The 17038-nt window shown below is 43.3% G+C and overlaps 1 protein-coding gene across 1 annotated transcript in view; it reads right to left on the minus strand.

Annotated features, from left to right (window-relative positions):
* Nucleotides 1-15555, minus strand: part of LOC145356666 (E3 ubiquitin-protein ligase rnf213-alpha-like) — a 164179-nt gene extending 148624 nt beyond the window's left edge. Inside the window, exons 1-5 of the mRNA XM_080209532.1 lie at nt 15473-15555; nt 5490-5832; nt 3366-3689; nt 2333-2492; nt 1375-1604 (exon numbers count right to left, since the gene is read on the minus strand). Coding sequence (XP_080065658.1) covers nt 1375-1604; nt 2333-2492; nt 3366-3689; nt 5490-5789 — 1014 coding nt within the window. The 5' untranslated portion in view covers nt 5790-5832; nt 15473-15555. The remainder of the gene's footprint in view (nt 1-1374; nt 1605-2332; nt 2493-3365; nt 3690-5489; nt 5833-15472) is intronic.
* Between the last annotated feature and the right edge of the window lie 1483 nt (nt 15556-17038).

Below are 17038 nucleotides of genomic sequence, written 5' to 3' on the forward strand. Positions count from 1 at the left end.
TTTTGAGCGGGAAGAGTCTTTCCACCTCTATCCTATCCATCCCATTCATCATCTTATACGTCTCAATGAGATCTCCCCTCATTCTTCTAAACTCTAACGAGTACAAGCCTAGTTTATTCAGCCTCTCCTCATAGCTCAACCCCCTCAACTCCGGTATCAGCCTAGTAAACCTCCTCTGCACTCCCTCCAAGGCCAAAATATCCTTGCGCAGGTGCGGCGCCCAAAACTGCACACAGTACTCCAGCTGCGGCCTCACCAATGCCCTATACAGCCGCAGCAAGACCTCCCTACTTTTATATTCAATCCCCCTCGCTATGAAGGCCAGCATCCCATTCGCCTTCCTGACCACCTGCTGCACCTGCAGGCTGGGTTTTTGCGACTCATGCACAAGGACCCCGAGGTCCCTCTGCACCGTCGCCTGCTGCAGTTTTTCGCCACGTAAGTAATAGTCCTTCCTACCATTCTTCCTACCAAAGTGGACCACCTCACACTTGCCAACATTAAATTCCATTTGCCATTTCCTGGCCCATTCGCCCAGCCTATCTAGATCCTTCTGCAGACTCTCCACACCCTCCGCACAATTTGCCTTTCCCCCAATCTTGGTGTCATCAGCAAATTTCGACACCCTACACTCGGTTCCCTCCTCCAGATCATCTATATAAATGGTAAATAGCTGAGGCCCCAGCACCGACCCCTGGGGCACCCCACTAGTCACCAACCGCCAATCCGAATAGCACCCATTGACCCCCACTCTCTGCCTCCTATTTGACAACCAATCCTATCTAGTGCTGGACTTACTGTCCTCTCCTAATAGCAACAAGTTGACTTTGAGTAAACATGTCATTGCAAGTCTGATTGGTCAATGCACTGACATGAACAAAGCAACTAGAAGCTGACTGGGGAGCCTATGATTCCCCTTTGCTCAACCAATTGTCTCAACCAGAGTCGACTTGCCAACCAATCAGCACCCTTTTCTCCTCTAGTATAATGAGAAATTTGGCATTCTTGTATTCGTCCTGGTGAGTGCAAAATTTAAATTTTCGACAACATGTCTCTCTTTGCAGCAATACTTCAGCTTTTCTTTCAAACAGTTAGATGAAAAATTGAATGGTCAACAATATAAATGAGGTGTTTATTCTAGCTGTAGAAATATTAGACCTGAAGTTATTCTGTGGGATAATAACAATTAAATCTATGATGAGTTTTTCTCAGCTATTTAGATGGTTAAACTAATTGTTTCCAACAAAACAACACCTCTGCTAAAATATTAGAGAAAGGGGAGTTTCAGATCAGGGAGCACTGATGAGTCATATCCCACAATGTTGTTTCAGGCCCTTCATTGAAGGATAAAACTTATGTTTATTCCATACTTACCTTCTTCTTGCGTTTATCTCCCACACATTCAGTGTTGCTGACAGTGTCTGTTTTAAAAGACGAATCCTTTTCCTCATCTGTAGTAACAGTGAAGTAATCATCATCATCAGTAAATTCAGCTTTTATTTCAATATCCAATCCATCAACTCCCCCTGGGACACTCTGGTCTGCCTGCTTAGCGCTCCTGTGTAAATTCTGTTCCTCCGGTAGGGCTGGAACACTTATCACATCTGATAAAACCAACAGAAAATAAAAGGGATGGTGGTCCATCACTCCAAAATTGTTCCAATCGGAACTAATTCATGATCTAAAAGCTATGCCCTTGTACATTCTGGACATGGGATGACAGGTCCCAATTTGGGTGGCATGGCGGCACAGTGGTTAGCATTACTGCTTTACGGGGACAAGGACATGTGTCTGTGTGGAATTTGCACATTCTCCCCGTGTCTGCGTTGGTTTCCTCTAGGTGCTCCGGTTTCCTCCCATAGTCACAAAGATGTGTAGGTTAGGTGGATTTGTCCTGCTAAATAGCCCCTGAGTCTTGGGAGGATTAGCAGGGTAAACATGTGGAGTTATAGGAATAGGACCTGGGTGGAATTGTTGTCAGTGCTGGCTCGATGGGCCGAATGGCCTCCTTCTGCACTGTGGGGATTCTATGATTCTACTCTATGATTCTAATTCAGCAATTAACCATTCCATACAGTATTGATTGTACTACAGAAGATGAATTACTCGCCATGTGAACCTAATCTCCTAAATGATGAAATAATGATGCCATTTATGGACATTGGAAACAGAAATAGTCCTTTTACTATTCCAATATTTTGTATTATATATTTATTGGGATATCAATATTATATTATCAAAACTTAAATTTAGACTTCATGCATATCCATGCTTCCTTGTTGCTCGTTTCGCAATTCCTTGTATGACTTTGAGCAGAAATGTAAAGTTTCACCTCCTTTTGCAGTTGCAGCAATGTTGTGCTCATGTTGCTGATTTGCAACCTTAGGGAGTGTGGAATCTGCAGATGATTTTTCCTCAGGCGGGCAAGGCAAATTTCCTGATTTCTCCAGGAAAGCAGAATGTTGATCATTTCTATTTTGTTTCTGGTGTTCCTGCATTGCAAAAAATAACTTTATTAGCTACTAAGTCTCAGTGCAAAATACCGTATTTAAATTTCTATCAAGTAACAAACGGGCTTGGCATACATAGGTGACCTTTCTAATGGTGCTAATTTAGGGAGACATTGGAAATTAAACAGTTTATGACTTGTTTAAAAAATGAATACTGGTATGCACTGAGGAAAAGTTATTAATGTCACAAGTAGGCTGACATTAACACTGCGATGAAGTTACTGTGAAAATCCCCTAGTCGCCATACTGTTTTTTTCCTCAGTTATGTCATGTTATATCACGTTAATGAATGCTGTATCCACAGGCTGAATTTCATGCTGAGCTAAAGAGTATGGGAAATATTTCAGTGGGCTCTGAAGATAGGCTAATCAGTGACCAATTATTAATAGGAATCATCACACAGAATACTGATGAGCAAATGTTCAAACTTTTCTGAGTTCCCAGTACTTGTTGATCATTTTGCAATGCAACCTTAACCTGGAACTAAGCCACCCGAACTGCCTGAACTCTACTTCAATGAACTGAGCCTGCACCTATAGGCAGCTCCACTATGCTCCATTATGAACCACAGCACAGGAGAAAGCAGATCCCATCTGATTAAGACTAAAGAATAGAGAAAATTCAAATAGAAAATATACAAGATAAACACAACCTCCCTATATGTCACAATTTGCAATAAGTGTCTTGACCTTTTGACTAGACTGCCCAGGATTTAAAAAAAAATTGCAAATTCTCTTGCATTTATATTACCACAAATTCTTCTGTAAATATGCCTTTTTCTCCAAAACCATACTCACAGGATATGCAAGTAATCACAAAAGCATAAAACTGGGACTTGCGTGAAATCGAATATACCTCAACAATCTTCCCTGCAGGTTCCTGTAGATCGGTTCTTTTTTGTGTTGCACTTTGAGAAAGTGAAGGAGAAAGACTTTCTCTGGGAGTTGAGGCTTCGCCGACGATTGTTAGTGAATTAGACATTAGGTTGTTTGGAATGTCAGATACATCAATGCCACCCAAGTCTAGAATTTCAACTATTTCTGAAGCAGATTCCAATGAGACTGGGTCTCGATGAGGAAAACATTGACCGTCCGATATAACTGCATTTGGTGGAGATATTTCCTGGAATTCCTCTGGTATTGCAGTCTGCATCTTGTCCATTTCACTGGGTAATATTTCCTGCATGGAGTGAAGATTCATGAAACTATACTTTAATAAACCATGCCAGTCTAAGCACTAAATAGACCACTTTGATTGGAACTTTCTACTCACCTGGTTTCCACAGGATGCAGAAAAGTAAAATCCATTTTCATATTCCAGAAAGGTCTCCCCATCACCCAACCCAGTCAGCTTTCTCAGCTCCTCTCTTACTGTGATTTGGTTCATAAGCATTTGTCACCTTCAATATCTCACTGTAACTTAAAGTACTCATTGGACAGGGTTTTCCAGCTGCATTTGCCCAAGGCTGGAAGTTCCCGCATGAGGTCAACGGACCTTTGCTTTGTCTGCCTCTGCCTGCTATGATTCCCGTGGAGGGCAGGATGGGAAAATTCCACCTACTATATTTAGTGGCTTCGCCATTTCCATTTCTGTAACCCCCTTCAACTCTGCAACACCCTTCCAGGAAGTCTTTTATCTCTATCTTGGGGCTCTTGTACATTCCCCACTTTCCCCTGACTCCACCCAACCTTGCCACTACTAGCCATCATCTAAATCCCTCATGCTGGAATCCCCTTCCTAAATTCCTCTACCTCCCACTCCCCCTTTTAACATCCTTCTTAAGACACATCTGTTTGACCAAACATGTTTTTTGGTTGGAGGGGGTGAGGGTGAAATTGGTCTGAGACACTAGCGCGAAATGGGCTCCTAACAGGTCAACAGCATGTTGTACACTGCACCAGGTTTTATTTTCCATTGTTGCTGCATAATATTTGCAAGATTTTTTCATTTCAAATCAAATAAAACAAAATGACAGCAATGTTAGAAAACGAAAATCTACAAAGAGTCTAAATTATTGTTCTGTGAATTTTTATTAAAAAAATGAAGATTGAGCAGGATAAAAAAAAACTAACTGTCCATTCACTGCTAGCTCATTTTAGATTGTTTAAGCAAACCATAGAATCAAAGAATCCTACAGTACAGAAGGAGGCCATTTGACCCATCGAGCCTGCACCAAACACTATCTCACCCAGGCCCTATCACCATAACCCCACGCATTTATCCTGGCTAGTCCCCTGACACTAAAGGGCAATTTAGCATGGCCAATCCCCCTAACCTGCACATCTCTGGACTGTGGAACAAAACCAGAGCACCCAGAGGAAATCTATGCAGACATGAGGAGAACGTGCAAGCTCTACACAGATAGTGACCCAAGCCGGGAACTGAACCCCAGTCCCTGGCGCTGTGAGGCAGCAATGCTAACCACTGTGCCACCATGCCACTTTGTCAAAGTAGAGAAAGTAAGCAACTAAACACGTGTGGCCAATTGGACACATTTGCTCCTAACAACTCCTTATTTGGCTTACTATTTCCTTTTATCTGAATACACCTTTGTAAGGTGTCTTGGGATAGTTTTTGACATTCAAAGCACTATATGAATGCAAGTTGCAGTCATTACTACTTTACAACGGGACCAAACCCAATGGTGATGTCTATATCTTTGTTGGACAGAGTGAGTGTATTCTCCTCTTTAGTAAGCCTGGCACATTATGGGACGTTTAAGTTGATCAGTCTTAATGATCAGACCACTACCAGCTCTGATATTTCTCCACTTTGTCTTGGCAATAAAGAAAATGCCACAATGGAGGTGATTTTCTTCCAACAAACTGTCATAATTGTAATTAAATTAGACAAGGCAAGGATTACTTTAATCATAAGTGTTCCTGCAATCTTAAAACACCATACCCTCTGGTAAGTTCTCCATATCTGGCCATTGCGTATTAGGGAAAGTACATTTGCAAATAAGATATGAAACTTTACCTTCTCTGTAGAATGTGGAAGACAGGTACCTTCATGGCTGGAGTTTTGAGACAATGAAAGAGAAGCAGTTTGTTCATCAGCTGGTACTCTGTCAGTGGTAGTCTCTGAGATGATAGACTCACTTAGAGTTTCAGATGCATCATTGAAATCAGAGTCTACAGTTGTAGTTGTGGCCAACGCAGACTCTAAAGTGACTGGCACTTGAAGAGGAATGTGATCAGTGAGTGATGTGGATGAGTCCGGTCCAGATGTTTTCTGGGACTGATGTGCCACCTCAGGCTGCACAATGTCGTCCTCCATTTCAATCTCAACATCGAAGCCATTTTAAAGTAAACATTCTTTTCTGAAATAAAATTTGATTGGACATTATACATTGAAAGTTATTAACATGAGTATAAAATACTTCTAGAAGTTCTAAAAATATATAGGATATCAACAGTAATGGAAATAAGTGAATTCCTGGAGCAGAAAGTTATGTTTATGGTCTTCCTGATGCTCGGGTAATGGAAATCCTTATTCATCCATGACAAGCAGTCTGACAGCACATCCTGGCTTGTAATAAAGAATTAAAGCTAGGGATCATCAGCATACAGGTGGAAGCTGACCCCATGAATATGGATATGTCAACAATGGGCAGCATGTAGATAGAAAAGAGAAAGGGTCAAGGATATATCTTGGGAGAACTTTAAAATCAAGTGTGCTGGAGTGAGAAAAGAAGCATGGAGGCACAATGGTCAGCACTGCTGCCCCACACTGCCAGGCACCCGGATTTGATTCCTGGGTCACTGTGTGCAGAGTCGACACACATTCCCCATGTCTGCATGGGTTTTCTCCGGGTGCTCCGGTTTCCTCCCACAGTCTGAAAGATGCGCTGGTTAGGTGGATTGGCCATGCTAAATTCTCACTCAGGCTATCTGAACAAGTGCGGGGACTAGGGGATTTTCACAGTAACTTCGGTGCAGTGTTAATGTAAGCCTACTTGTGACACTGATAAATAAATTTATACTTCCGCACATGTAGAATGCATCAGCACAGACAGATGTGAAAACATATCAAGACAATCCCATGGGGAAGGGTGTTCTCGTCAACCACATCAAAAACGATGGAGGGGAAGAGGGTGGAAGAAAACAATGTCACTATTACAGACAACATCATTTGCAAACTTTGGCCAAGCCTCTATCAAATAAATGAACGAAGTGGAAGCTGGACTGAAAAGATTCAGAGACAGAATGTTTTGGAAAGGCATGATGTGGAGATGCTAGCACTGCCAAATAAACCTATTGGACTTTAATCTGGTGTTGTGAGACTTCTTATCGGGTAAGCTGGGAAACACATTCAAGGAGTTTATAGAAGAAAGATTGGTTAGGCATGGACAAGTGAATAAAATCAAAGAAACCATAGAGTCTTACAGTGCAGAAGGAGGCCATTCAGCCTTTCGACTCTGCACCAACCACAGTCACACCCAGGCCCTATCCCCATAACCCCATGTGTTTGCCCGAGTTGGTCCCCCTGACATTAACGGGCAATTTAGCATGGCCAATCCATCTAACCCGCACATCTTTGGATGTGGGAGGAAATGGGAGCACCCAGAGGAAACCAATGCAGACATGGGGAGAACGTGCAAACTCCACCAGACAGTGATCCAAGCCGGGAATTGAACCCGGGTCCCTGGCGCTGTGAGACAGTAGCGCTAACCACTGTGCCACCATGCTGCCCTGAAGGAGACAAGAGGGTAAGCTTCTCTGGACTTCTCAGAGAGAGAAGATTGCAACTGAGCCATGAATAATTTGAACAAATATGGGGACCACTAACAATATTTTACTGAGAAACCAAATCAACCGAATTGGGAAGGCTAAATAATGCACTACATCAACATAAGCTATATTTCAAAATAAGACAGACCTATGCAGATTGCTCAGTGATTAAATTCACTTCACAGAGTTGTGATAAACATCAGGTCCATCCCAGTTTTGATCAGATTATTTTAGTCACAGCACTTTCTTATAGTCATTCAAGGGATATGGCCTTCACTGATGAGGGATCACCCATCCTTAATTCCCTTTGAGAAGGTAATAGTGGGCTGCCTTCTTAAACCACTGTGCCTCATGTAGTGTTGATACACCCACTCTGCTGTTCGGGAGGGAGTTCCGGCCACAGTAAAGGACGAGTAATGCAGTTCCAAGTGAGGGTGGCACGTGGCTTGAGGGGGATCTTCCAGGTGGTGGTGTTCCCAGGTATCTGCTGCCTTCATCCATCCTGGCCCTTTGTTGAAGGTGCTATAACAGGCTTCAGGCTGGGGAGGCATTATCAACCAGTACCTCGACTGTTGGTTGCTAGCCAGTTTAACCTGCTACAAAATGCTTAAGAGCGAATGTCAGGCAAGGAGAAAAATAGACTTAGTAATGGCCACCAGTGCCCCAAGATCACTTTACTCCAAGTTCTCCTACAAAATGCATTGCAATCCCCGTGGGATTGTTTTGATATGTTTTCACTTCTGTCTGTGCTGATGCATTCTACATATGCAGAAGTGTAAATTTATTTATCAGTGTCACAAGTAGGCTTACATTAACACTGCAAAAATGGAATTGGATCCAGGTCAAACAAACATGCCTTGTTTTTTCAAAGGATTTTTTTTTCAAATGACAACCTGATGCTACCATTAATAGGAACTAGATATCAAGTTATACATATGGAATTATGAGGAAGCAAATTTGAACCTAGATGTTAAACATAAGGGTGGCACAGTAGTCAACAGTGTTGCTTCACAGCTCCAGGGGTCTGCGTTCAATTCTGGCCTCAGGTCACTGCCTGTGTGGAGTTTGCGCAATCTCCCCATGTCTGTGTGGGTTTCCTCTGGTGCTCCGGTTTCCTCCCACGGTCCAAAAGATGTGCTGATTAGGTGCATTGGACATGCTAAATTGCCTGTTAGTTTCAGGGAGACTAGAAGGGTAAATGTGTGAAGTTACGGGGATAGGACCTGGGTGGGATTATTGTCAGTACAGGCTCGATGGACCAAACGGCCTCCTTCTCCACAGTAGGGATACTATGATTCTATAAAAGAAGAAATCTGATCGATGATCTCTGATGCATTTGTCATTTTAAGCATGGAAACAATCGCAATCCAGAACTGAAATCAGTTCTTCAAGCAGCCGACTCCCTTCTCTTGTAAACTACGACAGAACTCCAACCGTGATAAGCATCAACCTCAAGGCACAATTAATAATAATGACCTGACAATTAATGCAAATTTGAATGTTAAAAACTGATTTCTTCAAGAAATTAATTTTACAGCATAAAAATACAAGAACAAACAAAGTAAATGACACATATTCACATTTACAGGAATATCACAGGCTTTAGATCAAAGTGTTAGAATGGGGAGCCTTGTGATGCAAGTAAGTAATTTGAATTTTAATTCTCCGAATTAAATTCTTTTACACGGTGTGATTCACTCATTAGTAAACAGCAGCTACATTATTAAATTCCTCCTTGTGATTTCCTCACACAGCGAGCTCCAAGTCTCACTGAGCAGTGCCACTGCTTTCTGCAAAGGTCAAAAGCAAGGAGGAAAAGACATACCAAAAAGAACACCCATTAAAAGCAAATTACTGCGCATGTCGGAATCTGAAACGAAAATAGAAAATGCTGGGAAATCTTAGCAGGCTGGACAGCATCTGCGGAGAGACAATAGAGCTAACGTTTCAAATCTGGATGAGTCTTCATTCCTCACCCATACCTCCTGATGCACACTGCAGAGAGTTTAGGATGATGGCATAATTTAAATATGTCCTTTCTGAAACCCATTAGCAATGCTCAAAGTAACAAAGTAAAGATAATATAATTCCCATCCACAATCCTGTTAGGCAATATCAGAGGCACAGAAAAAAATTGCACTCACTCAGCAGCTGCAATAACAACTTCTATTTGTCATCTTTAAGGTGATAAAATATGCCAAAGAGCTTTGCAGGAACATTACAAAACAAGATGTAACACTGAGCATTGTAAGGAAATATTAGGGACAAGTGACAAAAACCTTGGTCAAAGAAGCTGGTTTTAAGGAGTATCTTAAATGAATAAAAAACAATACAGCACAGGAACAGGCCCTTCGGCCCTCCAAGCCTGCACCGATCACGTTGTCCTATCTAGTTCAACCACCCGTAACCCTCTATTGCCCACCTGTTCATGTGTCTATCCAATTAAGTCTTAAATGTCGCTAGCCTGTCTGCCTCAACCACCTCACTTGGCAGTGTTCCCAGGCCTCCCCACTGTCTGTGTAAAAAACTTGCCCCGCAAATCTCAACTGATTCTTTCCTCCCTTACCGTGAACTTGCATCCCCTTGTAATTGTCATTCATGCCCTGGGAAAAATCTTCCAACCATTCACCCTATCTATGCCCCTCATAATTTTATAAACTTCTATCAGGCCGCCCTCTCAGCCTCTGTCTTTCCAGGGAGAACAATCCCAGTTTGTTCAAGCTCTCCTCCTAGCTAATACCCTCCATACCAGGCAACACCTGGCAAACCTTTTCTGTACTCTCTCTGAAGGAGAGCTAGTAGAATGGTGGGGAGTTTTTGGGAGATTATTCCAGAGCTTAGGTAGCTAAATGTAATGGTAGATTGATTAAAATCAGGGATGTTCCAGAAGGCTGAGTTGGATGGACTGCAAATACATTGGACAGATGTAAAAAGTTTACTTACTTATTTGTCACAAGGCTTACATTAACATTGCAATGAAGTTACAAACTCCCCTAGTTGCCACAGTCTGGCGCCTGTTCAGGTCAATGCACCTAATCAGCATGTCTTTCAGAATGGAGATGAAGCTGGAGCATGCAGAGGAAACGCACACAGACACAGGGAGAACATGCAGCTTCCACATAGACAGTGACCCAAGTTGGGAATTGAACCCAGGTCCCTGGCACTCTGAAGCAAAAGTGCTACTGTGCCGCCCTAGGACTGGGGGAGATTACAAGCACGGTGGCACAGGGGTTAGCACTGCTGCCTCACAGTGCCAGGGATCTGGGTTCGATTCCGGCCTTGACTGATTGTGCAAACTTCACAGAGACATTCTTCCCATGTCTGCGTGAGTTGCCTTCAGGTGCTCCGGTTTCCTCCCAGAGTCCAAAGATTAGCCATGTTAAGTTGCCTCATATCATCCAAAGATGTGTAGGTTAGTAGGATTTGTGGGGTAAATACATGGGTTAAATGCATGTGGTAATAGTGGGCCTGGCTAAGATGCTCTGTTGGGGAGTCAGTGCAGAGCCAATAGGCCAAATGGCCTCTTGCTGGACTGTAGGGATTTTCTGATTCTATGAGATGGAAAGCGTGGGGGAATTTTAAAAACAGAATTTCAATTTTAAACTATGGCAATGTTTTAACAGAGAGCCAAAGTAAGTTATTGTGTACAGGGGTGATGGATGAATAGGACTTGATGTGAGCAGAATCTTTCATGACTTCAGGTTTACATATGGGAAAACAGACAAGGCCACTACGAATGCTGTAGATTAGTCAAGTCTAGATTAAACAATGGCATGGTTTCAGCAACAGATGTGCTGAGGCAGGAGTGAGTTGGATAGTGCTGCGTCAGTGGAAATGGAGGTCTTAATGATGCCACAGATATATGGTTAGAAGCTCCTCTTGGGTCAAATATGACACTAAGTTTGCAAGCACACTGGTTCTACTAAGCCTGTTGGCTCCCACAGCTACCTTGACAAACTTCATCCCACTCCAAAGATTGTACTGTGTGATCCCAGTTTCTGCACCTCTATTACATCTATTCTGACAGCACTCTTCATACCAGTGCTTCCAATATGTCTTCTTTTTACTCTGACCAATGATTTCATTCCACCATAGTTGTCAGGGGTTTTTCCTACACTTGCATCATCCTCCCAAGATCGCAATAAGATGGGATAAGGACTCAACAGATTATCCTCCCTCATGTCTGCCACCCCTAGCTGATGCCATTACCAAACACACCTCTGCCCAGAGGCAGGTCATGGCACTGTGGGTCAGACTGCGGGTAGAGCAAGGAGGCAGATCCCCAATGCACACCAGCCAGAACAGAGAGTGAACCCCCTGCTGTTAGCATCAATCTGATTCCAGCCCACTCAACCAACTGTCTAAAGAATCAGGTTACTGTGAAAACCTTCATCTATATATGGATCGGAGCTGTGGATTGCAAAGACTTCAATTTTGTTTCTATCATGTAGATGACCAGAATCTCTCACTTTTACTGCCTGCCATTGGGGTATATTGGAAGGATTTACCAATCGATCCTCAGCTTGTTGGACCATGTTCTGAATGCATCTTCCTTGGCCCCTTGAGAGGGATTTGAACCCAGAGCTCTTGGGTCAGAGGCAGGGTGTATTACCTATTGTGCCACAACACTGTGCTCCTGAATCTATACTTGCCTAAAACCAGTTACATCACTGACTGCCCCAGTTCTGAAGAATGGTCATAGTCATAGAGATCTACAGCATGGAAACATGCCCTTCAGCCCAACTGTCCATGCCGTCTTTCTACAAATGCAAGTGTAGGAAAAACTCCTGACAACTATGGTGGAATAAAATCATTAGTCAGGGCAAAAAGAAAACATATTGGAAGCACCAGTGTGGACAGTGTTGTCAGAATAGATGGGATAGAGGTGCAGAAACTGGGAACACACAATACAATCTTTGGAGTGGGAGGACGTTTGTCAAGGTAGCTGTCAAGGTTTGTTATTTGACAAAAACTGAATGTTGTTTTCCTCTTCATAGATACCTGAACTGGTGAGTATTTCTAGTATTTTCTGTTTCATTTTTGATTTCCAGCTTGTGCAGTATTTTGTATCAAAGATGTACAAGTAACTGGCATTATCTCAAACAAACTGATTGCTATCAGATTCCTCAAAATGGGTGTTTAGTTTTGACACAGAAAATGAAAGTGAAAGTTTCAGTAAATCCATGCATCTCTTGTTACCGGGAACTCAATTCGTGCCAGCTTTGAATATGGATTTACTGGGGAACTGCAGCTCTCTGCATACAATGGGTCCCTGGGCAATTAAGTGGAAGTTTAATACCACAAACATGCCTGTGTTTTCATGATGAGTACCAGAGGCCTGAATTTAGCTTGTGTATCGTAAATCTTCTCCCCCTGTTTTAAATTAGATTCTGCATTGTGTAACATACACCAGCCAAACAGGGTGCACGAACACTTTCTCTCAAAGACTAAATACAAAGCAAAATACAGTGGATACCGGAAATAAAGTGCAGGAAGTACTCAGCAGGTCTGACAGCAGCTGTGAAAAGAGAAACAGAGTTAATGTTTCGGGTCCAGTGTGACCCTCCTTCAGAATTTCAATTCCAAAGGAATCATGACTCAGAACTCTGTTTTTTTCTTTCCACGCAGATGTTACCAGATGTACTGAGTTTTTCCAATACTTTCTGTTTTTATCTTATTTTAAAGCTCATATTTGTGTCCCTGTGGAGCAGCCCCAAGAGGTGCATTATGAATAAGTGTGAAATTATAGTGACAGATGCTTCCATTTAACCCTTCTCCTCCCCGCCAGCCAATGCAGGAAACTTTGATTCAGCTGCACCTTTCTGAATTCATAAATTCATAGAATCACAATGTAGAAGGAGGCTATTCAGCCCATCAGGTTTGTAGCAATCACAATCCCACCCAGACCCTATTCCTGTAACCCTCATTTACCCTGTTAATCTCCTGACAATGGGGTCAATTTAGTAAGACCAATTGACCTAACCCACACAAACTAATTGTGCAAACTCCACACAGTCACTCGAGGCTGGAATTGAACCTGGACCCCTGGTGCTGTAAGGCAGCAGTGCTAGCCACTGCACCACCATGCCGCCAATTCGAAATCCCCTGTGGAAATGAACCACAAATGTGATAGGATCTGTACTCTGGTATTTTGAGACAGTGCCATGCCATTGACACACTGAAAAACAAACCGAGCTGCCCATTCTGACATGTTTAAGAAACATTGGGAATTCTTTAATGCATCACCCCACAGATCCAGCAATGATTTTTACTTTAAATGCACTGTTTTAAATCAACTTCCTTCTGTCTAAAAGTTCTTCCACAAGTGGTTGGCATTGCTGCCTCATAGCACCAGGGACCCAGGTTCGATTCCAGCTTTGGGTGACTGTCTGCATGGAGTTTACGCATTCGCCCATGTCTGCGTGGGCTTCCTCCACATCTTCCAGTTTCCTCGCCCAGTCCAAAGATGTGCAGGTAGGTGGATTGGCCATGCTAAATTGTCCCTTAGTGTCCGAAGTCTGTAGGTTAGGTCAATTGGCCGTGCTAAATTGCCCCTTTGTGTCCCAAGGTATATAGGTTAGGGGGTAATACCTGGGGTTACGGGGTAAACCTGGGGGTGAGGCAGTGCAAGCTTGATGGAACATAAGAACATAAGAAATAGGAGCAGGAGTAGGCCATCTAGACCCTCGAGCCTGCCCCGCCATTCAGTAAGATCATGGCTGATCGGAAGTGGATCAGTTCCACTTAAGAACATAAGAAATAGGAGCAGGAGTAGGCCATCTAGCCCTTCGAGCCTGCCCCGCCATTCAATAAGATCATGGCTGATCTGTCGTGGCTCAGTTCCACATTCCCGCCTTCTCCCCATAACCCTTAATCCCCTCGCTTATCAAAAACCCATCAACCCGCGTCTTAAAAATATTTAGTGAGGCAGCCTCCACCACCTGAACGGGCAGAGAATTCCAGAGATTCACCACCCTTTGAGTGAAGAAGTTCCTCCTCAACTCCGTTCTAAACCGCCCCCCCTTTATCTTGAGGCTGTGCCCCCTAGTCCTACTGTCCTTTCTGAGTGGGAAGAGTCTCTCCACCTCTATCCTATCCATCCCATTCATCATCTTTTACGTCTCAATGAGATCTCCCCTCATTCTTCTAAACTCTAACGAGTACAAGCCTAGCTTATTCAGCCTCTCCTCATAGCTCAACCCCCTCAACTCCGGTATCAGCCTAGTAAACCTCCTCTGCACTCCCTCCAAGGCCAAAATATCCTTGCATAAGTACGGCGACCAAAACTGCACACAGTACTCCAGCTGCAGCCTCACCAATGCCCTATACAGCCGCAGCAAGACCTCCCTACTTTTATATTCAATCCCCCTCGCTATGAAGGCCAGCATCCCATATGCCTTCCTGACCACCTGCTGCACCTGCAGGCTGGGTTTTTGCGACTCATGCACAAGGACCCCGAGGTCCCTCTGCACCGTCGCCTGCTGCAGTTTTTCGCCACATAAGTAATAGTCCTTCCTACCATTATTCCTACCAAAGTGGACCACCTCGCACTCGCCAACATTAAATTCCATTTGCCATTTCCTGGCCCATTCGCCCAGCCTATCTAGATCCTTCTGCAGACTCTCCACACCCTCCACGCAATTTGCCGTTCCACCAATCTTGGTGTCATCAGCAAATTTCGACACCATACACTCGGTTCCCTCCTCCAGATCATCTATATAACCCATAAGCCTTAATTCCCTTGTCTATCAAAAACCTATCTACCCGTGACTTAAATATATTTAGTGAGGTAGCCTCCACCACTTCCATGGGCAGAGAATTTCAGAGATTCACCACCCTTTGAGTGAAGAATTTCCTCCTCAACTCCGATCTAAACTGCACCCCCCCCCCCCCACCAACCTTACCTTGAGGCTGTGCCCTCTAGTTCTGCTATCCTTTCTAAGCAGGAAGAATCTCTCTACCTCCACCTTATCCATCCCCTTCATTATCTTATACGTCTCTATAAGATCCCCCCTCATCCTTCTAAACTCCAAGGAGTACAGACCCAATGGACTGAATGGCCTCCTTCTGCACTGTAGGGATTCTATCCTCCAACCTTTGCAATAAGGTGCGTCTGACGGTTTCTTCCTATTTTACCCTCTTCCCAACTCACCAGGAAAGATGCATTCACGGTTTGTTAAGGAATAACGCATTGGACAAAACAAAACAGATCAATAACATTTTACTCACTGACTGTTGATGAACTGGAATAGTTGCAATTATTTAACAACTCACTCTCTCCGAGGCTGAGGTACAGAATGTAGCCAGCGCGGCGCTTTGCCACTTTTCTGGCTTAATGTCACCGGTAAACCAGCTTCCCTTGTTTTGGTGAAACTGGATCATTCTATTTGACTGGCACAGGATTTGACCACAAGGAGGGCAAGCTCTGCAACCTTCACCAATTACTGCGCAGAGGGGCGGGATAATGATTGGGAGGCGTCGCCATATGATGCGGAGTTTGAGAAACGAAAGGAACTATTTGTACATATCAGCTCTGCGGATGCTTTATACAGTCAGAATGTAACGCAAATCACATCCCATCAGCGCTAACTCATATCCTCAGGAATACTTTTTGGAATTTAGGATGCAGCAAATTGTGGATAGGGGGAGATTTGGAGGCGACCCCTAACCTGTATCAGCTGAGCTCACAACTTTCGATTTCCTGGGAGTGAGGAACGAAACTTGTCTTTGAAGATTACGATGTGGGTGTGTGCGCGTTGGACTGGCGTAAACACAGTAAAAAGTCTGATAACACCAGGTTTTAGTCCAACCGATTTATTTGATAATAGACTCGTCATCTGTAGTCCTTTTGGTATCTTGTCTGCTTTCTTGCATCTCTGTAAAATTATTTATTATCTAAAATCTATTATCAAATAAATCGGTTGGACTAAAACCTGGTGTTGTCAGACTTTTTACTTTGAAGATTACAACAGGGCAGCAGCAGTAGGCACAGTTTCAACAGCAGTGTCGGGGATGTCGCAATTGTCACAAGCTAATCGAGTTAATAGAAAAAAAACAAATCCTAAAGAAAAACAACAGATTTTTTTTATTTTCAAAAATATACTTTATTCATGTGCAGAGTCACTACATTGCAGAAGAGGGCCATTCGGCCCATCGAGTCTGCACCTGACCACAATCCCACCCAGTCCCTATTCTGTAACCCCACATGCTTACCCTGCTAATCCCCTGACACAAGGATCAATTTAGCATGGCCAATCAACCTAACCTGCACATTTTAGGAGTATGGGAGAAACCAGAGCACCTGGAGGAAACCCACACAGGCACGGGGAGAATAAATCTCAAATAAATGGTTCAATCCGGAAAACATTACGGAAGAATTTCCGATCATTATAACAGTAAAAAGCGATCATATTTACATTCTCCCTGAGATCAAAATATATGCTGTGTTCAGTGCAAGAGAGTTACATACATTTCAACACAAGGCCAAAGTCCTTCAGGAAACTATGTATGTTGGTAAAATTGCATGTGGAAGTGCTTTAACACAGATTATATACAACAACAGATGCTTTTAGAAAACACAGTACCAGAGAAATCAGTTTAACTCTTGTAGCAACCTGTAGAAGTTGTGATAATATAAATGTTATTTATATTTAATCTAGGGTGGCATGGTGGCACAGTCATTAGCATGGCTGTCTCATAGTGTCAGGGACCTACGTTCAACCCTGGCCTTGTGTAACTGTGTGGATCTTCACCGTCTGCATTGGTTTCCTCCGGGTGCTCCGGTTTCCTCTCACA

The sequence above is a fragment of the Carcharhinus amblyrhynchos genome, chromosome 21 (assembly GCF_965287045.1).
Source record: "Carcharhinus amblyrhynchos chromosome 21, sCarAmb.v2.hapA, whole genome shotgun sequence".
NCBI lineage: Eukaryota > Metazoa > Chordata > Chondrichthyes > Carcharhiniformes > Carcharhinidae > Carcharhinus > Carcharhinus amblyrhynchos.